Source organism: Camelus ferus, chromosome 35 (genome assembly GCF_009834535.1).
Source record: "Camelus ferus isolate YT-003-E chromosome 35, BCGSAC_Cfer_1.0, whole genome shotgun sequence".
NCBI lineage: Eukaryota > Metazoa > Chordata > Mammalia > Artiodactyla > Camelidae > Camelus > Camelus ferus.
In genome coordinates this window covers 13657128-13683501 of record NC_045730.1, presented here as the reverse complement: position 1 = coordinate 13683501, position 26374 = coordinate 13657128, and the positions used below count along the sequence as shown (strand labels likewise).

Sequence of the window (26374 nt, the reverse complement as noted above, 5' to 3'; positions counted from 1 at the left end):
TCTCTTATTACAGAAAAAAGATTTTATATATCGGGGGGAGGGTTTAGCTGAGTGGAAGAGTGCATAGCATGCACAAGGTCCTGGGTTCAATCCCCAGTACATGCATCAAAATAAATAAATAAACCATACAAACTTGATTACCTCCCCCCCCCAAAAAAAAATAGGTTTTAGGTATCTTATTAAAGTATTATTTAATAAATATATTACATGTTTTATATATTATATTACATATAAACATATAGTAGATACTTGCAAAATATATAAATTATTGTATACATATTTGAACACACACCCCTGACGTACTGACGTCAGTACACCAGGAAGTTACGAGCAGGTCTGGGATTCAGAGACAACAGCAGTGATGAGTTGAGTGTCTCGTGAATCTGAATGAATAAAAGCAGGTGGCAGGTAATCAGCGATTAGATGGATGGCTGTCCTCCGAGCTGAGGCCAAGCCTTCCCTTTGTGCCCTGAATCCTAGTCCCTCCATCTACACAGGAACATAGTCCTGCAATTGTGCCCGCTCTCTTCTGCATCTTCAAAGTTTGCTCTCTTTGCTGAACCATTTCTGACAATCTGTGAACGTCATGCAATTGGACCCATCATAAAAAGTACTCTTGACTCAAACTGGAAGTCAACCTTGACTTCCAGACCACTCGCATTCCAGCTCCTCATTATAGCAAAAGAGTAATAATACTTGAGCGTGATCCTCCCTCCCCCAGGTCCTCTCTTCCTGTCCTTTCCTGAGCCACCAGACTCAAGTCTCCATTCCTCACCACTCCATTGAAACTGTCGCTGACAAGGTCACCATATCCCGTGATCTATTCTCAATTTTTACCTCTCCCGCAGCAGCACTTGACATTTTTTCTTTCAACATTTTCTTCATTAGCCTCCCCAACAGTAAGTGGTCTTCTTGGTTTGCCTCTTCCCTCACTGGCTGCTTCTCATTCTCCTTTGCTGGTTCCTCCTCATTTCACTGAACTCTCAACACTGGAGAGTCCCAGTTCTTTGCATTATCAACACACACGTTCATGACCTTAAATGTCATCAGTTTACCGGAAATTCCCAAGCTGAAATCTCTAGCCTAGATCAGGACTTATATATGCAACTGCCTATTCAGTATCTGCTCTTGAATACCTAGTGAGTATCTCAAACTGAAACCAAAATATTCTCCCCAGAAACATTCTCCTTCCATAGCCTCCTCATCCCGTTAAATGGCAGCTTCACTTCCCACCTGTTTAAGGTAAAAACCTTGGAGACATCCTTGATTCCTTTCTTTGCACCACACGTTCAGTCCATCAGGGAATTTATTCTACCTACCAAGTATGTCCAAAATCTGACCAGTTCTAACCTCCTCTGCAAGCCTAGTCCAAGCCACTCTCAGTCTGACTTGCACCACGGCAGTATCTCATAGCCGGCCTCCTAACTTCCATGGAAGCATTCCTCCACTCAGAACCCTCCAGTATCTCTCTCGCTCTAAGGAAGAGTCAAGTCTGTGCCCTGGTCTCAAAGATCTACGTTGTCTTGTCACGCCTTCCCTGCATCCCCCCTGCTCTCATTCCTTGCTCTTCTCCCCCTGGTTTACTCCATTCAAGCCTCAGTGGCCTCCTCGCTGTTCCATGAACACAATACATACACTGTAGTCTTGGAACCTTTACATCTTTCCGGTCAACCTGGAATGACTGCCTCTCCCCAGGAGATCTGCCTGGCTCACTCCTCGCCTTCCTTCAGGTCTCTCATCAGATGTCATCTTATCAGAGAGGGCTTCCCAGATCGCCCTCTGTGAAATTGCTTCTGCACACACATACATACACACATACGCACACCCACATCAGCCTTTCCCCATGAACCTGCTTTACCTCTCTGTAGAGCACCTCCCACCACCCAGTGTACTGAAGCTGTCTGGTCCTTCCCTCCACAAGGCTATGAACTCCACGAAAGCAGGGACTTGTGTTCACCCATCACTTACAATGGCGGCTGATCCTTAGTGCCCCAAGAATAAACGAATGAATCAGTGTAGCTGCATTTAGGGAGCACCCCACTTCCCCCAGCAAAACTGCAGAATCTAAAGGTAACTGTTGGCAGGGTTTCAGAGCAGTGGGCTCAGGAAGGTGGCCCAACGGCCTCGTTGAAAACATTGAAACACTGAAAAAGCTGACAGGGTACGCTGTTGAGGCTAACAAAGCGATTGGTCAGATTGAGCAGGGAGAGCAGTTGCAAAATAATGGTTGTCTATATTGTCACCTTGAGTTTCCTGTTTGGTCAAAATATGTTCAAAATTAAGGTACTAAAAGAAATGTTTGTTTATTGGTTGTGAATTATTTCAGCCCAGACGAAGCTCACCTTTCTGAACTATACTTTCTGACGCTTTCCTTAGCTGTCACCCAAACACAGCGTCACCGGGTTCCACCAGCCCTTCTGCTCCTGGCTCAAGGGTTTTGAAAACCGCAGGAGATATTGCTGATCCCGTTTGGCTACTGCCCTGCTATTTTCAGTGTGCGGTCCTTAAACGCCCACCGTTGGCGGGCGGTGTGGGAGGAGGGCAAGCCCGACTCCGGGGGGGGGGCGCGGTGCACGATGGCGCCGCTGACGCTCGGCCCCGGGTCTCGCCCGCAGGTGCGGGGCGGCGAAGAACGGCGAGGAGGAGGAGAACGGGCCCCCGGCCAACCCCTACGACTACAGGAGGCTCCTGCGCAAAACCTCCCAGCGCCGCCGCCTTGTCCAGCAGGTGTAGCCCCTCTGCTCGGCGGCCAGCGCCGTTGGGATGTGCGCGAGACTGCGGGGCGTGCAGGCGCCAAAGCGGGGACCCCCGGGAGGCGCTGGGGCTGTGGCCCTGACACTGGCAGGGGCTGCGCGCTCTGTTCGCCTTTCGAGAGCCCTGGCCAGCCTCTGGTGCTCGGAGGACGGAGAACTGAGAGCCTTTCTGACGCCGAGCCTCCTCAGTCCCGCATCCTCCACTCCCACCAGCCCCCCTGTTTGGACGTCCCTGGCCATGGCCCTGGCCCGCTATGTGTCTCCTCGTTCACTTGTTTGCGACTCTTCCCGTGGACCCGACTGCACCTGAGCTCTCGCCAACTCCTCCTCTCTCATTTTGGGCGACTTCAAAGATTTCTTCCTTCTTGGAAACGGCTTTGCTAGGACTGAGGGACCCTCGCAGATGGGCTGAGCCTGTGAGAACAGAACAAAGGCCAGGTGGGAGGAGGGGAGGGGGGCCTTGAAGATGAACTTCATCCCAAACTCACGCTTTCCCTTCCCTTGGTCATTAAGGTTATTAAATAAAGCAAGTGCCTTGGGAAGTCCATGGCTTTGGGGGCGTTCCTGCTGTCCGGCTGTGCAGGTGGCAGCACACGGGTGTCTTCTGTCTCCATCAGGGAACAACACCCCCACCCAGCCATTCCAAACAAATATACCATCTAACTTAAAACCGCGTTCTTGAGGTGTGGACTCCACACAAATCTCCAAATCCCCCAACACGCAGCAAGTACATGAACACACAGTCTCATACATACAGTCACACACACACACAGTCTTCCCAGTGTGGCTTCCTTTGGCCCCACCTATAAAGATTCCGGTCCATCCACTGAGCTAAATTATCAGATTTTCTAGATTCTCCTAGTCTGCAGATTTGGGGCCATCTCTGCTGCTCAGAAGTTTGTTGTGTTTAAGATAGAAAGGAGGGTGGTGGGTCAACAGCGTTTGCCTTCCTCTGTTGACTGCATTTTATTTTAAAACCCAGGTTAAGCTCTTCTATGGAAATGGCACCCTCTGCGTCTATGCAGCCTGGAGAGGGTGATGGAAGGTGGTGCGGTGGTTTCATGGACGACTGAGTTGGGAGAAGGGTTCTGGCTGGGATGGGGGCTTTGTCCCTTCTGCTGGTGTCGCTGGCTCCCGTGCCTAACCTCCCCGAGCCAGGAGACTTGGGGAAAAATTCGAGGGCACCGTGTGGCCGGCTAACTCTGTTTTTTGTGCCACGTGCCCAGTGGGTGGTAAGGTTTTCTCCAACCTGAACAGTTGACATCGAAAGGTCCCCAGCGATGACTCGCACAACCGCATCCTTTTACAAAGCGGGCCAGCACGAGGGGAAACCTCCCGCTGTGGCAGGGCTGAGCTCCCAGGCCAAGTGTGCTCAGGTCCTGCTCCTTAACCTGGGTTCACGCCGCGGCCTCCACTTGGGATTGAGAACCGGAGGGAAAGAGTCACCTCGGCGGTGCAGACCGCTGGTGCATCTGCAGGCTGGGCCTGGCCCAGGCGCCCAAGAAACGAGCCCTGCAGGGCACTGCACCCCAGGGGGTGGGGTAGGGGGTTTAGGAGTAACTGTAACCCTAGTTGGCTTGGCTCCCTCCGTTGCTACCCACCCGTGTACCCCTTACCAGGAGGCCTTAGGGGCAAGAAACAGCTCTGCTTCATTGCCAGGCCCCTTCAATCCCCTTCAATCCAAGCTCCCTGAGTAGCCCCTGCAGACTAGTGCCCTGGCAACCCGGCCTGCAGATGGATAGAGAAGCAATTGTCCCCTCCCCTAAAATCCACTCTCTCCCTTTTTAAAGTGGGACTAGGAAAGAGAACAGCAAACTCGGGATGAAAGGTTGCAATGTTTTTGTTTTTCTTTTGAATTTTTTTTTTTGAGTAAAGGTAGATTTATTTAGAGAGGTACATAGTGCATAGAGTTTAGGCTGTTTCAGAAGGCAAGAGAAAGGCCCTGAGGTGTGGGGGTTGGGTGCTCAGGTTAGAGTAAAAGTAGGTACACACCCCATAGACAAGAGTGCGGGCAGAGTCCCAAGATGAGGAAGCAAGAAGAGTGGCCTGAATTTATTTTTTTCTCTCCTTTTTCCTTCTTTCTTTCCATCTCTTCTTCTTTGTCCTTCGACATTTAAGCACTGGGAGGACACAAGGGAAATTTTGTACCCGACATTCTTCTTTGGCAGGCCTGCGATGCGATTTCTGGGTAAACCACGGACAAGAAACAGGTCAGCCAGGGAAACCACCCTGGCTGCAGCACCCCTCCCCCCCACCCCCGAGCGTGGGTCCCTTTTCCCTTATTCGAGGAAGGGCCTTGGAAAGCTTCCCCCCGCCTCCCCTTCGCACTCGTGGCTGCCTCCTTTGTGAACTAATGACTGTAATTATTACCTCCCAGAGCTCTTTTGTTATCTCCAACCCTAAGCCCATGTGAGGGGCGGGGGAAGTGGGCTCTTTTGCGAAATGGAAGTCTTTATAAAGCAAATTGCTGTCTAGGGAGGGACGGTTTTAAGGAAAGGCAAATCAGATCCCACATGCATCTGAAGACGCTGTGTTAAATAAAAAATGTAAATACCACCATTAGATTCAAAATACTCCAGAGTTGAGGGATTTAATGGAGTTTAAAGAGTAGGATTTTAAGCCATCTGTTTCTTTTTTTTTTTTATTCTGTTAAATTCAGGTGTTGTGATTTCTACTTTTCTTGTATTTTAATCCGTTTCTTCATGGCTTTGTGTTTTAAATGCTTATTTTAAAGAATCTTTTTTGTTTTTGACTGCTTATCCAGAGCAGAAAAGTTCTGCAGCTCCAGTCTGCCGGCTTGAAGCGAAATATTTGCAGAATTTGGTGTGGATTTTAACAAAGAACTGGTCTCTCCGACTCGTATCTGCACGGCTGTAGCAAGAGCTGCGGAGCCGCCCTGCTAGCGGCGCAGACGGCGGAACCACGAAGTCCTTGCTCCCCTGGAGTTGTTACTTGGATCCACTGGAGCACTGGAGCCGAGGGCGCCGTTAAGAAGGGTGGGACACCGGCCTGGTATCTCGCCCACCGCGCGGCCGCAACCTAGCGCAGACATCTCCCCACAGCCGGCTCCGCGTCAAGCCTACGACAAGGTCTCGGCCAGCGCCCTTAGCGCGCCCCTACTTCCAGGCCCAGGTCTGCGGCCACTGTGTAAATCCCACGGTTCCTCCAGGCTCCAGCACGTGGGAAGAGGACAAAGCTTTGTGGAGATAATTGACCTGGCTTCTGCGTGCATGGGGGCACAGGACTTGGGTTTGTACGTGGCCACCCCGGGCCCCAAGATGCCCTTCCTGAACAAAGAGTCGAGAGATGGTAGCCAGGACTGAGGACCCGTGGGTATCTCTGCTTTAGTAGCAGCTTTGGTGACTTGATTCGGAGATCAGAGAAAGAATGACTTGTGAACACAGTGGAAGTGAGAAGCGCTCACACAAGGGGAAGGCACACACCCGGGAGTGCCCACCCCGGGAGGCCAGACGCCCCCGTTTGCCACCCAGGTCATTCTCGCCCTCTCTCTGCGCGCCCAGGAGCTGCAAGGTGTACTAGACACTGATCTCGACCTCCAAGGGAAAGCTATGCAAACTCAACCGGCCCCAAATTTTCAAGGCGCCCTCCCTTTGTTTAATAGCGTGTAGGGAAAGGAAATTGTAAAAGAGGAGAGATTTTGACTTTCTTAGGGAAAGAAAAAACCCCTTCCCACCTTGCCTCAGACACAGGGAATCTCCCGTCTCCCCCAACCCCACCCCATCATGAAAATCCCCTTGTGGGAGGAGGTGGTCACTGATTTGAGGCTCAATAAAACGCGGGCCCAGCTGGGGATGCCTTCTTTCCGCCTTTGGAAAGCTCAGATTGCTTATTTGGAACCTCGGTGCACAATTCCCACGCACACAGCGATTCTCGTGACACACGCAGTGGGCCCTTCCCTGCCTCTGCAGGCCGAAGTCACCAAATGACCCGACCCCATCAGCCGTCAATCCTGCGGCTCTAGCTGCCCTTCCCAGCCCCCTGCCAAGAAGTTTCCATTTGTTTTATTTCTCTGCCCAGCCTGAGGTCCTCGGTGATAGGTTCCAGCGTGGATTTTAACTGTCCTCAATCAGCAGTCTTTCTCCCCAGCCGTCAGTCAGAACCTGGACGGTGGGTTCGGCTGGCACGCACTCCAGAAAGCAGAAATGGTGCGCTCCCAGGGGACTGCGCGGCTCAGTAGGCAAGCATTAGGCTCTACTAAGGAACTGAATTGAGCCCATCAGTGCATAGGTGACCTTCCCCCATCGTAGCCTCCCCAGGCTCGCGAACCACTCTTGCTTCCTACCCAGCTGCCAGGCTCCTGGGGTCACCATGACCTCAGCACCCTCTTGGAGGAAGGCAGCACGGGAAACGCGCCTCCTTCCCCACAGCCCGAGCCAGACCTCAAACAATACGCCAATAGATACAAATGTAAGACTGTCTCGGCCACCCTTCCCGCGGGGCAAAGTCTCTCTGGTCTACCCCTGTCGAGGTCGGCAGGCGGTCAGTTGCCTTAGCCCTCCGGACAGCGCGCCCGGGCCCGCAGGGACCGCCGGGACCGCCAGCACACTTACGCCTCTCGCTGCCCTGGGGCTCCCCTGCACGCCTCCCACCCACTCACACTGACTCCAGCTCGGGCGTGCTGTCTGCCTCGCACTCTCACGATTCAGCTCCCTCCCTCTCCCATTTTTTCCCTCCTCCGCCCCCTCATCCATCCCTGTTGGGCTCCCTCCCCTTCAAAATCACTCAGGCGCTCCGCGCTTGCCCATCTTCAGGCTGTGAGGACCCTTCAATTCCCTTTCCTATTCAACCTCCAAAGCTTTCAGAGCGTTGCCACGTCTCTAAACCCTAATCCCAATACACACACACACACACACACACACACACACACACGGCGCGCGTGCACATGCAGACACACACATTTCCTGTCCCTGTGTGACACCCACCCTCTGCCGTGCCACCGCGCCGGTCCCCCCGCGGTGTCCTCCTCCCGCCACACACACAAACACGCGCGCGCGCGCGCGCACTCACACACAAGCACGCGCGCGGGGCCAAGCAGAGAGCAGCTCGCTGACAGTTTGCACTCAGAGGCGTCCTGCTCCAGTCTCGCAGCACCGATGGCATCTCCCGGCTCCGGCTTCTGGTCCTTCAGATCTGAAGATGGCTCCGGGGATCCCGAGAACTCCGGCACAGGTAGGAGAACCCGGACTTGCAGGAAGCGAGCTTTGCGGGTGGACTGGCTTTTGCAGGGCTGGGGGAGATGAAGGAGGTTTTTCCACCTGCAACGGGAAACTTCAGAGGCTTCACCCTTCCCTGGGGGTAGGTACTTGATGGCCCAAGAGACCAAAACCCCCACAGGCCCTTATCCCCTGGGAAGATACCCAGAGAATCTCTGGCCCTTTCTGCTGAAGTCTGGGAGAGCCTCCTCCCCAAACACGGCAACATCTCCTTGACACTGAATTCGTGGGCTTGGGGCACTGCCACCATCTTGGTGTCTGGACCCTGGAGAGGGACGGAGTGGTGGTGAGGAAAAGAAATATTGAAAAAGGGGACGAACTCTTGGTATGGAAGGAGAGCCTGCAAGGAAATGGACAGCCTCGGTGTCTTAGGAAAACTCGCCCGAGCGAGGCAGGAAGGGGAGTTTGCCCTGACCGATTGACACCTGGAGGGCAAGCAAAGGGTCGCCGTGTGAGCAGCTCCTTGGGAAAAAAATCAGCGAACCGAGGGTCGGGCCAGGCCGCCAAGGTCCCGCGCACCGCCCGCACCTGCCCGCTGTGCCGGGCCCCAGGAGGCCCCTTCCCGGACCCTGGGTTTACTGACGTCGTTCACAAAGAACGAAATTTCACGTGTCCGTCTACTGTTTTCTTTCTGCCTCGCCATACTCCTGCCTGTCTTTTCTTGCAGCGAGAGCCTGGTGTCAGGTGGCCCAGAAGTTCACGGGCGGCATCGGAAACAAGCTGTGCGGTGAGTGCCGGTGCCCGGTGGAGGGAGGCGGACGTGGCCAGGCTCCTCGGGGCCCGCGGGGACAAAGCCACCTTCTCTTCTGAGCATCCCATCACCGGGGTCGGGGATTCTTGATTCTTGGCCAGGGATGGGCGGGAGCGAGGGAGCCAGGCGGGTAGGCAGCTGACCGAAGTCCGCGCTCGGTGTCCTTGCCCAGCCCTGCTCTACGGAGAGGCGGAGAAGCCAGAGGAGAGCGGTGGGAGCCAGCCCCCGCGGGCCACCTCCCGGAAGGCCGCCTGCGCCTGCAACCAGAAGCCCTGCAGCTGCCCCAAAGCAGATGTCAACTATGCGTTTCTACACGCAACAGGTAAGGGCATCTCGCGGGGGGGCGGGGTGCCGAAGCCTCTGCCCCTCTCCTTGCCCTGCCTACCGTGGCCAAGTGGGTCCCGGCTCCGGGAGCCTGATCCGGGGATCGAGGTGGAGCGCGGAGGCCGACCTCAGAAGAATCGTCAGCTGATAGTGAGACACGCTGGGCCCACCCCCTCGGTCTGACCCCCTACTGCGTTCCAAGGGGCTCCAGGGCCTTGGCGATCTTCCCCCAGCGCCGCCCTCGGGTCGGTGGGTGGCCGAGGCGCCCAGGCTTACCCTAGCTCCAGGTCGGCTTCTTGGTGCCGCTGAGGCCTCCGGTAGGACTCAGTTTCCAGTTCAGGAATTGCTGAGACTTTCGAGGTCTTTAATGCGGGAGTAATTTGTAGCTGTGATTTCACAGGAGAACAACTCACATGAGACCTGCGCGCGGTTTTACTCCCTTGCGCTTACACACCGGGTCACCCAAACAAATGCACTCGCGCACAGACACACGCATGCACGCACACGCGCGCGCACACACGGACTTTGGAAACACCAGGCCTTCGTAATAGGCCAGAGATCCTAACATTGCATGTTCCACTTTGTCTGATTTGCCCTAAAGGCATTCCTCAAAGATTATTGACCTGAAGTATTTACATAATCATCTAAGATGATTTATTGAGAAATAACATTTAGGACGTACCCCGGTGAAACAGATGAGTGGAAGCATGCTCCGAAAGAGAGAAAGAAAATAAAAGAAAAAGCAAGTAAGTTACGAACTGAAATGCAAAAATTAAAATTAATTAGGCATAGGGAGAGAAATAGGGGTTTTTTTCCCCCCATTCCTTCATCTTTGAAAAATACCTCCCCTTTAAAGAAAATGCTCTGCCTTTCCAGAAGACTTTCTTTTTAACGTAAAAATCTCTCGGTTTAAAGAGCTTGCTTAGATATTTTCATTGTTAAATTAAAATGTGGCATTTTGATTCCATTCTTTAGACCTGCTACCAGCGTGTGATGGAGAAAGGCCCACTTTGGCGTTTCTGCAAGATGTTATGGACATTTTGCTTCAGTATGTGGTGAAAAGTTTCGATAGATCAACCAAAGTGATTGATTTCCATTACCCTAATGAGCTTCTTCAAGAATATAATTGGGAGTTGGCAGACCAACCACAAAATTTGGAGGAAATTTTGATGCATTGCCAAACAACTCTAAAATATGCAATTAAAACAGGTATTGTCCAGTCAGAAATAATAAAGCTCTTTTTTTCTTTTATAGTTTATATTTTTTCTAGAAAAAAATGTTTCCTGGTTTATGGGGTTAGTGATATTTTTCAAATTTACCGTTATTTTCATCATTTAAAAAATAATCATGATTAGAGTGTTTAACATTTTACCGTTAGTGTTCATGCTTTTGAAGTTGATAATATCAGAGACATTATCTAAGTGTAAATCACCAGATTTTACATTTCACATATTTGGCCATGGAAATTGACCACTAATGTAGAAGCAACCATTTGTCAGTGAAGTCCAGTCAAAGCGACCCAAAATAGAGAAAGAGAGGGATTCTGGAAAATGAAAGCACAAAAGAACGTGATCCTAGACAAAAGCCCAAATACCGGAGCAGTGCTGGTACTTCCTTGGTGTAGAAATGGTCAGAAATTGAACTTACACCCGGTGTAATCATCGAACCAGAGGAATGATATTTTGGCCTTGTCTAAAATGCCCAATACTTCAGATTCAAACTCCGGATTTTCCTCTGTTTTTAAAGAAATGTACACAAAAGAAAACACAATACAAGCTAGCTTAACAGTTCAGCCCCGCTATACAAGGATGTGCGAGCTTCCTAACCACTCTTATACAAGAGAAAGGAAAAAGGGAGAGAGGGGAATCAGATATCCTTAGGGACAAATTTCTTAGTGTATTTTGTGTTTATTGCTTTTTTATCATACTCGTCATAGTCTATCCAATTTATAGCCCCGGGTGTAACATTTATGTGGGTGCATTCTAAGCTTTCATTTTATCTACACAAATTCAGCTCTTCATCTCCCCAGGTCATGATTATCCCTTCCTTTTCTACTTTGCCTCTAATCACCCTGATACATGGTGGCACTACACTTCATTAAAGCAATAAAAATAAGTATGAATGAATTTCAGGGGAAAGGGGCAACCTTGTGGATCTAAATTGATTTGTAGCTTTAAAAAGATTTGCTAACAAAGCAATATGTAAAATACTACAAAAATATTAATTACCCTAGAAACCTAGATCTTTTTCTTAGCAAGTTTTTTGTTAATGAATTATCAGTATCATTCTGACCAACAACAAACTTGAAAAATGTTTGCTATGTGGCTTTTAGCCCCTTTTTTGTGTTTTGATTTTTGCTTCTGCATGTTCTTTATACCGACAGAGAGGAAAGATGTGCATAGAAGAAGCCTGGGGAAATTGATTTCCCGTTACTATAATCAACCACTTTTGTGAAAGTACAGATTTAGAATTAGATACATAAGGAAAAGAATTGAACTTAGAGATTTCTATCAAGCTCAGTCTGTGGAGTATGATTTCTGAAGGCTTTTTAGGTTTCATTCTGAATTATGTTCACAGAGAATCCATGTATATACTAGGCACGGAAGATGTCCAGATTTCCGTGTATCTGTAGGTGCAAACCTGGGCAATGCTTTTAATTCATTTTTGTTTGACCTGTTGCCCAATCTAATATTTAAATATATTAAGAGTAAATTGCTACCTATTACTTTTATTGCTACCAAACCAAAAAAAAATCTATAAAAATGTTTCCCATCTTCACCCTTAAAAGCTGGTGGTGTCTGAAATGCAATTTAAACAGTTAAGATAATGGGAATTGCTGGTGAATGAAACTAATAGTTCTGTCTGTCAGTGTTCCATTTAGTGTCAGGAAAAGATGGGCCGATTCAATACTTAGACTTTTGCCATAGTGCTTGTGAAACTGTTGGTCAGTGTAGCCCTAATGCATTTTATTTAAAGTTCAGGGAAAAAAAATATGATTAAGTTGAATTTCTGACCAAGGCATAGCAATAGTAATTTGGTATTAATATTATTCATAATGTGTGTAATCTGGTCCTTCCCTCCACCTCCAATAGCATTTCAAATAATTAGCAGCAGTCACCTTCCTTTTTGACTGGAAGGTGTATTGGCTTCATGCTATAACTTGCATTTGACAACTAGTACTATTTAGGGTCTGTGAACTATTTACCATCACTGCTACCTTTAGGCATTTCAATGTCCCTTGGGAGATTCTTTTATAAAATGCATGTTATCGTCTGCTTTCTACTGAGAGTTCTTAACCTAACTTCCACTTGGGCTCCAAGCTTAGAGAGAAGTAAGGGGCACTGGGGAAGTCTTCATGCATTGTTAAAATTACCTCTAAGAAATATTGGAATAGAAAATTGGAAAGTGCAGACAATGATAGAATTCTGGAATAATGAGTATCTGCAGGGGTCCTTAGGTTGGGGAGGGGGTGAAGGTGTTAATGTTGTTTCGAATCTCTGAACCCAATGATCTGACAAAGGAATTGAAGCATCAGTAAACGAGGCCGTCCTTGGGTGTGTGTTGCCCGTCCAGAGAGAGCAGCCTGGACTGACTTGGGGCTCCTTCCCAATGGATTGTGGACACCAGGGTCAGAGCTGCCTGGGGCTGGTTGTTTGCACAGTTTGCGCATCCTTCCTGGCTCATTTGCCCATCTGTCGGGAGCGTTCCAGAGGCAGGAGCGGCTCTCATCTCACATTTCAAACTGGCTGTCTCCAGAGCAGCGCATGGCCACCTGATTCCTTGGCGGGACGCTCGCTCACAGCACAGGGCCAGGTGGGGGCGGCCACCGTGGCAGCTGGATGCCAGAGGGGCTAGGACAGCAGGCAGGCTCCCAGACAGGTCTCAGGGCACCCTACCTGGATGTGCCAGCATTCTGTAGGTTCATAGGAAGAGAATACATATATTTTTATAGAAATCATACTCTGATCTGTCAAACTATCTTCCCGCATATTTCCACGTCATTGTTACTGAATGAAATATTTGAGGCAGGAGAGCTTTAGGTGAAATAGACCAAGGTCAAAAAAATATTTAGAAGAAAGAAGCCAAACCATTGAAGCATCACACTTCTTTCCACGGTTTCCCCCAGGCAGTCATCACGGTGGGTTGACCTTCTGATAACCTAGGGCACAACACACGTCTTGGGACCCTCAATTTTATGCAGAGGTTTTCATGCTAAAGTTTCCATAGAATTAAATAGTGTGTCATAATAGATACCAGATTCGTCCAGAAAATGCATATGAATTGGGGAGTGTTGATTAACGGGTAGATTTGCTAATCCTTATTAATTTCCTCGCTTCAAAGAAATGGCTTAGGGAAAGGGAAATAAAGGGGCATCAGGAGGGAGAAGCCGGCTCTGATGTCAGCTGTGAGTGCTAATGAAATGGGGAGTCAATGAGGCAGAGAGGCGTGGAGGGCTGTTCCAGAGGCAGGGCAGCCACAGCAAGGAAGGCTTTTTCCTTTTCCATGGATGCATAAACTGATGGGTTAACATCAGAGGGCCTGCAAAAAAGCTGAAAGCTAGAAGGGTACCGTGCAAGGCCACAGGGCAGTGAAACAATGCCGGAGAATGAGCGAGACCTGCACAAACCCAGTCTCTTTAAGATGAGTTCTCCCCTGGCTCCTATCCTATCTTTCCTCGGTGTCTAATTGTCTAGCTGCATGCCGCAGGCTGATAAGAGAGCTCTCCAGTCCCGGAGATAAGCTTTGTGTTGACTTTCGTCTCTGCTTTCCCCACTGCCTTCCTTTATCTTGTTTCGTCCACGCTGGCCTGAGAGACTATCACATCTCCAGGCTTCAGACAGGTGTCCAGTAAGTGGCGGATGCCTTTTTATCAGAAGCTATTTCCATAATTGTTAATCTCCCAAAATTCTTGCTGCTCGATAAATCACAGATTTATAGATAGGCTTCTGCAGGGGCAAGAGAAGGGAACAGAATTCTAATGAGATCTTTGCAGTCACATAGGAGTATTTGGGTGTCAATCCCTTTAGATAGAGTTTTAGAGAAATCCAGAAGTTAATGAGATAAACCTTGCTAATGGACTGATAAGCCCACCTGAATATACCTTCATGTATCTTGTGGACAAGACAGTGAAGTTGACTGTATTCAGCTTTATTTTGAATTTCGATGATGAAGGAGGTCTGTTGTTTATGATCAAATATTCAGACAGAAAAGAAAGGACAAGAATTAGGTTTGTTCATACCACCTTTAGACAATCATCACCTTTTGCATCCAGGGCAAATCACTCAACAGAGTGTCCTATCTTCTCAGTTTTTTGCCTTGTCTTTTCTGATCATCAGCCATTTGTCACTGATATTACTATGAATGTTGGCGTGCCTGGCGGATGTCATGCTATATGACTGATTTCCAGAACAACTTCAACAAAAAAGGATTTTTTAGCAGCATGAGTGTAAACAAGAAGTCACCTGGTTTGAATAGCTTTGGATTGCAACAGCATTTGAATTTGCAAATGCATGGAAAGAATGCTAGAAAATAAATTAGCATCCATGATGCAAACCATGTTTGTTACTTTTTTATGGGGTATGTTTAAAGGATGATTTTTAGAGTGTGTTTTAAGAAATACCAAAACCCAAAATAGTCTCTCCCATTAAAGGAAATGCTCCTTTGGGATGTGTATGTGCATGTGTATGTGTGAGTTCGTGGTAGGTTTCTGAGCATGGATTTCCTATAACTGAAGGATCGTTCAAGGTTCTTTAGCTGGAGAAATCATGTGTTTCAGAGGCATTTATTTTCATTGGCTTCATCCTGATCCTGGTGTTCCGTCTAATTCAGGGCATCCCAGGTATTTCAATCAACTTTCTACTGGACTGGATATGGTTGGATTAGCAGCAGACTGGCTGACATCAACAGCAAACACGAACATGTAAGTTGCTAAATGTGTTTCCGTGTAATCCTGGATAATTATTAATGCGGTTCCATAGTCTTCCTTCTACCTCTCATATGAAATATCTCTTTTTTATTAAGTAGCCCCTAAAATAATGATACAAATTTCAGAGAGCATGGTTGTTCACTCTAGCTTAAAAGAAGAGTCCTGATAGATCTTTCATGTACCATGGTTTAAATACAAAAGGGACTTATTTTTTACATGTTGGATTTATAATTATGTATCATATGAAAGAAACAGGGCTGAATGCTGTCCTTTATATAGTGTTACTGTGTTACTTTGCAATGTATTTATTCACCATGATAAATGACCCTGTGCATTAAGCCAATAGTGAAGCTCTTGACTTTAGGAACATAGAAAACTGAGCAAATCTTTTTTTTATATATATACACATATTTTTTTAATTGAAGTATAGTCAGTTTACAGTGTTGTGTCCATTTCAGCAAATCTTTTCAAAGACAATTTTCTCTCTGCTTAATGCTATAATTGTAAGGCTTTGGAAAAGGAAGTTGTTCTGCAGATACTGTGATGATGAATTATTTCTTTGTGTTTCGTACATAAAATGTGGCCATTACTACATTTCAGGTTCACCTATGAAATTGCTCCTGTCTTTGTGCTTTTGGAATATGTCACGCTAAAGAAGATGAGAGAAATCATTGGCTGGCCAGGGGGCTCTGGCGATGGGATATTTTCTCCTGGTATATGATATTTCAACCTTTCTTTGTGCTTTTTTTTTCTTTTGCTATGCCATGCCTTACTACGAACGTGGAAATAATTAAATGTCTAGTCTGTATTTCTGCTTAGGTTAAACAGGCAATATGCTGATCAAGAAAAGAGTGTGATTAAGGACACGTGACCATTGACCACGCCTCCAAGCCGGCTACTCCTTGCTTGAATATTAATTATTTGTGTTTAAAAAAGAGCATAAGCATCAATGGGATTAACCCAGTACTTCTTCTGTGATCCTACACATAGCAAGGATGGATCACGTGAAACAAAGGAATAAAGATTCCTAATAAAGGAATTAGGGAATAAGGATTTCACACTCTCAAGAATCAGGAAATGGACAAGGGTAGCTTCATTTAAGAAAGCCTTCTCTGTTTGAGGGTGCGTAACAAGGAAGAGCTACAGGATAGGGCGTCTGCGCCCCATCCCTTTCAAATAACAAGCAGGGAAGCTGATTCACATGATTTTCAGGGAGGATAGGAAGTGTCTTGGGAGACAGTTTCTTAGAGCTAAAAAAGAGGGTGATGATTTCTACAAGAGGTTTCTCATTCCCTTTCTTCTTTCTGGTATCATTCAGTCTTTCCCAACCTGCCTTTCATCTCCAGCCATTGTGTTCTAAGCTGCATTATTTACACCTCTTCCAGCCAAGAAAATCGACCTGAGACAGAAAGTCCTGCCCTTGGCTCCCGGGTCTGTGTGGGTGACCTTGGTTTGATGCAGAGAAGAAATAGAAGTTAGGAAGGCAGTGGGAAGAGAGAGAGTCACTGACCCATGGAAAAGAAACCTGGCATGCAGACCGTCACCTCGTCAGTGGCAGGAGGGGGGTCATTTGAACGGACGGACGCTGCCCTCCGGCGCAGGACTCGCAAACTGGCCCCGCTGGGGAGGCCAGAGCCACACCTGCCGTTGTGTCAGGCACAGCAAAGGCCAGGCCCCGATCTCGCTTCAGCGAATCTCCAGACACAAGGGGATGATGAGGGAGAGAGAAAAATAAAGAAAAAGGCAAAAGGAAGAAATGATGTTGAGTAACAGTGGCCTCGAGGCCAAGTCTTAAATTAAGCAGCTTTATCCACAAGCTCAGATCGGCTATTTTATTTTCTGTTTCTAGAGATAAAGCATATGTTTTCAGGTGCTGAAGGAAAATGTGTTAGTTAAATGAAAGGGAAAATTTGCCCTTTTTTTTTTTAAGTCACGGAACACCAGCTGTGATGAATTTTAAGCTAGTTTTATTTTGTAGGGAACTGAGTACTTAGTGTTCCTTTGGAAAACCATCCCCGATAGAGGGAACTTTGTCAGCATTAGCTGGAACTGATGCTCTTAAGGTATTTTTCATGAGGAATTAGGTGGCGTTCAGAGATCAACGTTCTTTCTGCCTTTATTTGTCCTCCTCTTGTAAGGTTGGTTGTGTGACTGAGCTGTCCCCGAGGAGCCAGGAGCACGTTGGGCTCTCTTTTAATGTTTTCCAGGAGTGGGAAGAGAACAGCTGCCCCTGTTGACCCGTGAAAGTTGACCACAGGGGGCTGGGCCAGGCCTAACTTACCTGGCTGGTCTTGGAACCCACCTGCCCCAGAAAATACACACCCAGAGAATCTTATTTGGCAGTTCTGCTAAGCCAGGTGTGGGCTGCCACCCTCATCAACGATGGGGAATGATCAGGTAGAACAGACTTCAGCTTGATCCTGAGGCTCCTTCCTTGGATCCCAAAGACCCTTACGCTCTCACCCCAAGATGGAAGCCATAGGTGCCATGCTGCAGGGTAATGCAGACTTTGCAAAATCGGGAAGGGACAGAAGAAAAGGTCATTGGCAACCTGTTTCTGCTCTGCTGTCGACAGGCATTACAGAGAAGAGATGGATCATAGCATCCTCACTTGCCAATGGATGCCTTTCTATGTAGCATCCTACCTTATTCCTAGGGGAAAGCGTCATGATTTTAGGGTCAGACACAGGGGAAATGACACAGGCACAGATCTTTTCCTGTCCACAAGATTTTCAGAATGTTTCAGGGCTTGTCTTTGCTCCATTTCTCTGGAAGATTCCTGGGGAATGAGAATGTGTAGGGCTTATACATCTGTCCTCATGCCTGTGTTACACAAGGCAGTCTGCTCTGTCCAGGGATGCAGAGGCCTCCCCATCCCTGTCAGGGCTGCTGAACTTTAGACAGAGAATGACCGAGGTGTGTCATGAAGAGTGGGCAGGCAGAGCGGAAGCTTCCTGGATGATTACACTGTGAACTGCACTTTCTTTGCATCCATCTTCCCCTTTTTCTTCTGCCTTCCTTCCTCCCCATCCTCTCTGGAGAGAACTAGGGCAGTGGTTCTCAATTGGGAGCTATTGTGCCCCCCAGGGCACATTTGGCAGTATCTGGAGAAAACTGTGATCATCACAACTCACTGGGGGTGGGGAGTAGTGCTGCTGGCATCGGGTGGGTAGAGGCCAAGGATGCCCAGGAAAGTGCCCCCACCAGAAATCATCCAGCCCAGAATATCCTTGAGTGCCAGGATGGAGAAACCACGAGCTAGAGTGGAACTTCCTTTAAAAGCTGGTCTCTTGGGGCAGGGGGTAGGGGGTGGTATAGCTCAGTGGTAGAGCGCATGCTTAGCATGAACAAGGTCCTGGGTTCAACCCTCAGTACCTCCATTTTAAAAAAAAATCAAGAACTCCCCCCGCAATAAATTAAATAAATGAAATGAAATGGCTTTTAAAAACCGTAAAAGCTGATCTCTCGCCCCACAGCATCCTATACGGTCAGCCTTTTAGACAGGGTGTCTGCTCAGAGCAGGCCTGACCTGGATTCTATTTGTCCTGCGTCTCTGGGGTCCAGAAGAGGTAGGAACTGCCCTCATTCTGAGTGATGACAGATCCAGGCTCTGGGTGACAACTGCTCTGTGCCAGGGCTGCCTGCTTGCGTCAGAGCCCAGGGCTCATGAGGCAGAGATCATGGCCCAGCGTGGACCACTCCCCTTGGTACAGAGATACCTTCTGGTCCACGGCCACCAGAAGGGAAGGGACTTGGAGCACTTGCGTGACCCCTTGGGTGGGAGGAGGGACTGTACCTTCCCTCTGCCTCATGGTCTCACAACTCCCACACCAGCTTGTTCATTTGCATTCACAACCATCTGTCTTTTACCTGGATAGCAAGAATCCTAAACTTTCCAACAATCCTGGGGGAAAGCTCACTTTGCTTTGCTTATCAAATGAACCTCTACTTACAAGATATAAATCCTACAGTACAAAATCCTTGACAGTCTTAGGATGACCCTTGAAAAGTAATTAAATATGGACTCAAAGTTCCCTTAGTTGTGTGTTTTCTTATAATTATGAAATTTTAACTGTTAAAATTGTATTCTGATGATGTCCTTGAAAAGGAGAACCATTCGGGGGGAATTAACAGGCAAGTATGATGAGATGGGCTTGGATGTTCATCCTCATCCTATAAGGACCATCATTAATAGCAACTGGTCTTCCTCAGTCCAGGTGCAATGCTTTGCATGAGCTGTAATGAAAAGAAATGTCTTCTCCATGAGGATATGGGTAGGATTTTTAGAGGCTTAATGCAGAATGACCACACTCTCAAGCTGAGTAGTAAGGCAACACTTTGTAAGTTCTTAAAAGCCTCTCCCAAGGGCTCCAGGCAAGAGCAGAATCAACTGCAGTTACCCCAGGGACTGAGGTGGGTGTGGAAGGCTGGCCCCCATCCTAGGGTTGGGCTGACTGCTCCTTCTCTGGACCCTCTTAGCTTGTGCCTTTGATGATTCAACTCAAAGGACAGCCAGGAGGACGGTCCTCTCTTGTGTCCAAGGAGGACTCTAGGTCAGTGGATGTAAGGAATGTTGCTTGTATGTGAATGATGTTGACTAGGACTGGGAAAGGTAACTGTGTTGCTCTGCACTGTAGGTGGCGCCATATCTAACATGTACGCCATGCTCATCGCGCGCTTTAAGATGTTCCCGGAAGTCAAGGAGAAAGGAATGGCGGCTGTCCCCAGGCTCATCGCCTTCACATCTGAGCATGTAGGTGTTAATGTTCTTTCCAAGTTTAAGGAGATATTTCATAAAACCCGAGTTGAAGGAATGATATTTGGAAATGCTTTACCCCAGTGGTTCTCTTTCCAGAAGATACTTCTTGGGAGAGAATGAGGGGAGAGATCAGCTGGGTGGTTCAAGGGGTAAGCTCCTTTCTCTTTGAAATTCAGGAAAACACTCAAAGAGAAAGCAGAGTGCTTTTACCCCTCATTCCTATACGTACTTCTCTGTGATAATGTTACGTGTTGGGAGAACCGGGGGAGGAGAGAGGACAGAGTCAGTCTGAATCCATTGGGTCATCAATGCTGTTCCTGCATAACTCAAAACTCCAGCATGTCCTGTTGATACGATCTTTCTGTTAGAAAACTCTGATCAGATACTCTACCCTCTTGGTGCCTTGAGGCACTTCACGTAACCCTTCAGCTCGCTTGACCAGAGGTTGTATCACTGTAGAGAAATGGTGTAGAGGTCTGTCATGTCTGATCTCTGGGCCAGATCTGTCCCAGCCAAGCACAGGCTCCTGCCCACTGCCAGGCTGCTTCAGGGCTTCTTTGTTGAGCTCCAGGCAACAGTGCTTCATCTTCCTTCCATGGCCTTCAAAGGGTTAATGCCATTGTCTCTATTACTACTTAGACATTGAAAACAACTTCCCATCTGTTCTCATAAATGGAACTAAACAGCTTTAGCCTGCCAGGCTGCCATCTTTCCCCCACGTGCTAGGATAGAGCAGCACACAGGTTCAAAGCCACACTGCAGCTCTTTGAGCAATGCCCTTATTCTGAACTATCCTGCCACATGGGCTCTGCAGTGAGCCAGAGACTGATCTGGACAGGCATTAGTAAGCATTACCTGCTGTGTAATTTCTAAGATGGTTCCTTCATGACCCCTGCTTAAAAGTAGCCTAGAGTCTGGGGAACAACTGCCTTGAAGAAGATCAAAAAGCTCTGTGATGGCTGGGGAACTAGGAGATGGGGAGGGAAGATGGGTCTACATGGAGACTGGGGGATCCTTACAAGGAGATGTCAGTGAGGAGAAGCAGGGGATCATAGTGGACCTCAGATCTACTATAGAACTTTTCTTTTTCCTGTTTTAAGTGGTGTGTGTGTGTGTGTGTGTGTGTGTGTGTGTGTGTAAGAGAGAGAGAGAGAGTTCATAACAAGGAAACAAAAGGCAAGTACAGATTGGAAGCCAGTGATTACAATTCACAACCACTCCACTAGCCATGGAATTAAAGGAAACTAATGATTTATTTTAACACGTTATCTTTAGCATCTTGTTTTTAGTCATGTTTCAGCATTTTAATTTTTTTAATGCCCTTCCTCAGTTTATAGACATCAAATGTAGCAGAGAAGACTACAGCCTGAAGTCACTTGATGTTTCATTTACCTATTGCTGCTGGAACAAACTACCACAAACTTCATGAGTTAAAACAGCATGAATTCATTCTCTTACAGTTCTGGAGGTCAGACATCTACAGTGGGTCAGGCGGGGCTGTGTTCCTTCTGGAGCTTGTCGGGGAGAATCCATTTCCTTGCCTTTCCAGCTTCTAGGCGCTGCCTGCCTTCCTTGGGTCATGGCCACTTCCTCCATCTTCAAAACCAGCAGCAGCAGATCTTCAAATCCCTCTCTCTCTCTCTCTCTCTGACCACTGCTTCAATTACCACATCTCCGTCTCTGGCTCGGACTCTCCTGTCTGCCTCTTTCTCGTATAAGTGCCCTTGTGATTACGCTGGGTCCACCCCAGTAACCCAGAGACTCTTTCATTTCAAGATCCTTCATTTAATCACATCTGCAAAGCCCCATTTGCCACGTAAGGTAACATATTCACAGGTTTCAGGGAGTAGGATGTGGACATCTCTGTGGGGAGCACATTATTCAGCCTTCCAAGCCAAGTTCCCCACCATGAGCTAGCTCTCAGTTCTGAGCTTCTCCAAGGGTGGAAAGACGTAATGTAATGTGTCCTCCACTTACTATTTCCCTAAAGTGGATTTGGATCCCTAAACAGCTACATGTTACTCTCGGTCTCCAAACACCCAGATGGTCTTCCCTTGGGCATCTTCTTTTGGCTTCCATGCTGTTCCCACAACCTGAAATGAGGTTGACCTACCGGCAAGCTTCCTTGTGCTCTCTGGTTTCTGCACGAGCTTCTTGGGCTCAAGTTTAATGTAAGTTCACTTAATGTTGCGCAGAAAGTCCAGGTCACTTGATCTGAGGATAATTTGGCCATGCCTCTTTTCCTTGATATTGCCAACTTGGGGTCTGTTTCTCCATTTTCTAAGGAATGAAAGGTGATTCAGAAAGAAATGGTTCTGCAACCATCATCTGATTCCCCCTCCTCCTCTTGGTGTTTCTATCCTTGCCCATAATCATGAAGGGACATTCCAAAGTTGTGAACCTTTCCTGAAATACCAATTGTTTCTAACTTGAGGCTTATTTTGACAGATGAGCTATCGTTCTAATGCACAGTACCCTACATCTGATTGCTACTGACCATTTCCAGCTTCCAATAGACACAAATTCATTTGATTCACAACAACCTTATGGGCCAGGCAGAACAGACATTGTTTTAAAAAAATGTCTCAGCACTTTTTTAAATGAAGAGGCTGCAGTTAGTGGGTAGGTAGAGCCAGGAAAAAAAAAAAAAAAAACAGATTTCCCAACTCCCAGACCAGTGAGGGCCCTGCCATGACCACCAATGCAGAAACCAGATTAAATGATTCAGTGACAGAGTTTTATAAACCACAGCTCATCAGTTGCTTTAACATTTTCTACCTTCCCATATCAAATTAACACCAAGAGTTTTTTCTTCATGTAAAGGTGATGCTAAACTGTTCCTCATCTGTCCCCTCACCAAAAAAATCCCCCTCATTACCTCATAGGATTGGGCTGGAGTGGGCTGTCAGAGCTTGATTGAAAGCGCTCCGCTGTCTCGCTGAGCACTTGATCCAGCCCATTCTGGACAGATGAGCCCTGAAAAGTGGGTCCTGCCCTTGGAGCTCCAGGTTAAGAGGTAGCACAACCCCTGCTTCTATTTGCTTCTGGGCTCCAGACCTCAGGGCAATTCCATCCCGTTCATCATTCAGTATGGCTCCTTCCAACTGCAGGCCCGGCCAGATACTTCCTAACTCTTTTTGGATTTTACAATCACTGTCTCCTCCAGCCCCAGAAATAGATCTTCACAGGCTAAAGAAAGAAAATTACCGAGTCAAGTCTCAAATGCCTTTTCTCTGGGCTGGTCTCCATTTCTGCATTTCTGAATCCCTTGACCTGCAGGGAGAGAGGGTGATGGAGAAGATGCCATGTGGATCCAGGGGGCCCAGGGAGGCCAACGGCTGAGGCAGGAGCTGCTTCACGTATGGTCCCTCCTCACTCTCTTTGAGAGTTTCCAAGGCCCAAGACTCGGAGAATCAAACGAGAGCCTTAAAAATCACTTCCCTCAGTTCCTGGGACATAGAGAGATCTACATAAATATTAGGTAACTTAACTGCAACAACACCGTGTTTTATGGATGAGGAAACCAAGCCCCAGAGATGGAAGACATTCTTCCCAAGGTTTCATGGCCAGTCCATGGCAAGGTCAGACCGAGAGCCTCAGTTTTCCAACAATCCCAACACTGCTTTCAGCTACTAGGTTGGATGACCTGGATGCCACTCTAGCTGATTGTTCTACATTCACTTGAAGCATCTTTTCTCAAATTCTGTTTTCCTCATGTTGGTCATTCTAGTGCTAATATAATTTCCTGATCTATTGAACCAGGTCAGGTTACTGTCCTGTCTTCCATTCTGAGCACAGAGTTTATAACTGGACATGTTCAGAGCCATAGAGATGGAAACAGCATTTGAGAAACCTTCCAGCATCCATCCAGAAACTTCTCACACTCAGAAGGGAAAGAGTCATCCTCTGCTTCTAGGCGACACTTCCCTCTCTCTGTGTCACATCCCACAAGGCTACTGTCACTTTTCTGGTTACCAAAACAGACTAGAATTTTCCCTAGTTGATAAGGAGGACAAGCTGTTTTTTGTTGGTTCAAAGCAAACTGTTTTCTTGAAATTCAAATAGAACTAAATCAAACACTCAGGACTGCGATGAAGGACAGAAGAACATAAATCACTGAGTGGAAACAAGAGCTAGCGTTTGAGTTTTGAGTAAAGAGTTACAAGATTATTTTCTTCCAAAATATAGAATCACAGAATTGGAGGGGATCTTAAAGATTACAGGGTTCAGTGCTCATCCTTTGCTGGAATCTCATCAAATTCAGTCATTGAAAAGCTTCTCAAAGATTAATCTGATGAATTTTAGGTACTTTCTTGCAAGTAGGTTTAGAGGGAAACCAAGATCCCAGCTCAGTAATTCACATCTCTCTCTCTAAATCCTTTGAAAGCCCCAACCATGAGCTTAATTCCAAATTCCTCTTATTTCCTCATGTGACACAGCCTCTTCCAGAAGTAGCCTCAGTGAAACAGCATAATTGCATCTGGGAAAAGTGTTCCTTGTGACTGTAACAGACATTGGGATCTTTTAGGCAAATCACCATAACTAACTCATCCCACTGTTGACACGCCAGGCCCAGCTCACGTCACCAGTGTTCTGCTGAGGCCCCCTTGTGGCCTTAGCCCATGTCTGGGGGGAGGAGGGGGTGATGCTCCTAATTGCTTTAGAAATATGGTTTTCCTATCACAACACTTTTTGAGAGGGTGTCCAGTCCCAAAACAGACATCCTTTATGTTAAAAACAAAAGCCTGGTAGTGACCCAGGCAGCTTGGGAGACGCTCCCATGTATGGAATGCTGCTCATTAGACAGAACAACTGACAGAACGTTCAGAAAGTGAACCAAACTGGGTTCCCCTTTGGCGCCCCGGCCCCACCTCCATGTTCCTGCCTCTTTTTCGTCACAGGGCCCTCATCGCCCCCCTGTTATTTTCTCTCCCACCCAATCCCATCGAAACCTGCTCTCAGGAAATAACCTGAGCTGTGTGACTCTACATGCTGTCTCTCCTAGGGGTATTTGTCACTGCAACAGGAGACCGAGGAGTGAGGCAGTGAGGCATAGGCCAGCCGCTGGGCCGGGAGAGGTTTCCTTCACTCCTTCCTCCCTTCACGCGGTGCTGCTACACCAGGCGTGGCCCCAGGCACTGGGGGGACAGCAGGGGACAGAACAGACCCAGTGCCGGCTCTCAAGGAGCGTACACTGCAATGACAGAGAAGGGAAAAACAAGAAGTGGACATGTTAATCCCAGTGCCCCTGAGATCATGGTCCACATTGGGACCATGGGTGACTCTCCCTTGCTCCAAGAGCCAGGTCAGGAGTCGCCTGACTAGGAGTAGATCTGTTTCAGGTTAGTGGATAAAGCCCATAAGCTTTGGAATGCTCTAAAAATGATGACAGGCCTTGCTCTGCCATGTCTCAGGGCATGACTTTGGATTACCTACTTCATTTCTTCCTCATCCGTAGAATGGGGATTATAATACCCAGCTCACGTAGCTCTTGGGAAGATGAAGAGAGATAATACAATGCCTGGCCTTCAGTAAAGACTCCCCGAATGGCAGCTAATACTCCCCTTATGACCAGCCAGCCACTGGTGTCCTATGTGGGGGTAGAGCTGAGCCCCTCCAAGAGGCAAGATGGAGGCATATCTGGGGGGTGATCATTTTCCTAAGGTGGATAATGGTCCCCCTCCCAAAATACCAGAGCAATACTCAAGGAGTCACAGCTTCGGGAGAGTTTGGGTTCTCTGTTGTTCCTTGTATGATTTTGAGATTTTTTTTTCCATGCTCTAATATGGCATCTGTTTAAGACATAAAGTGAATCGATGTTACTTTTGTTTGAAGATTTCAAAATTCTGCTCAAGGTACCCAGGGAGGGTACACATTAGGCAGGAGGGTGGAGAATTAGAAGGGCCACAGCTTTGTGAGCCTCTGTTGATGCCCATGATCCGTAGGGACTTCACTATGCAGTAGCTACACTTCTCACACCAGCGAGGGGGGAACTCATCACTGCCACTGAGCTAACAACGGCTCAGAATGAGAGAGTAACTCACCCAAACAGAGCTGATCATTTTGTCTCAAATGACCTTTTCCCATTACATACTTTCATTTCACTCTTCTCAGGATCCTAAATCATGGAAATAATTGCTTTCATGTGACTGAATCCCTGCTTCATGCCAGTGTCCCCGTCTGTCACCGCATGTCACCACTGGGTCTACTTAATCCCAGTACATGCCATTCCTTTCTCTTAAAAGACACTTAGGACACAAGCTCACAATGGGGTGACTTTAAACTACAGATCTGAGTGTGAATGATGAGGTGGTAGCTTCACAGAAATGCCCTGCGTGCAGGTCCGTTACCACCTCTGACTCACACGGAGTCTCTGAAGAACAGGGTGGGTAATCGCCTCCCTTCAAATCATAATAATTAGAAATGAGTGAGGTGGGCTCACAGAGTACAAGCTTCTTTGTGAGTCAGATGCTTTCGGAGGCAGTATGCTCTCTGAGGTCATTTGATGAGCAAAAACCAGGGCAAGAGCTACCAGTTTCTCTAAGACAGTAAAGGAGGTAAATTACTGAGTGTCAGGAGAGGATACGGAAAAGCAGGCGGACAGGAGAGGACTGCTGGTCCAGTCAC

General features: G+C 47.7%; 2 protein-coding genes across 2 annotated transcripts in view; both read left to right on the top strand.

Moving 5' to 3' along the window:
- MYO3A (myosin IIIA) overlaps positions 1-3222 on the top strand; it is a 193718-nt gene extending 190496 nt beyond the window's left edge. The window contains 1 exon segment of the mRNA XM_032473581.1: positions 2616-3222. Coding sequence (XP_032329472.1) covers positions 2616-2733 — 118 coding nt within the window. The 3' untranslated portion in view covers positions 2734-3222.
- A 4308-nt stretch (positions 3223-7530) lies between these two features.
- The window catches only part of GAD2 (glutamate decarboxylase 2), a 64658-nt gene continuing 45814 nt past the window's right edge, over positions 7531-26374 (top strand). Inside the window, exons 1-7 of the mRNA XM_006191905.3 lie at positions 7531-7943; positions 8655-8714; positions 8911-9060; positions 10038-10271; positions 14892-14982; positions 15589-15701; positions 19626-19741. Of these exons, the coding sequence (XP_006191967.2) occupies positions 7868-7943; positions 8655-8714; positions 8911-9060; positions 10038-10271; positions 14892-14982; positions 15589-15701; positions 19626-19741 (840 nt within the window). The 5' untranslated portion in view covers positions 7531-7867. The remainder of the gene's footprint in view (positions 7944-8654; positions 8715-8910; positions 9061-10037; positions 10272-14891; positions 14983-15588; positions 15702-19625; positions 19742-26374) is intronic.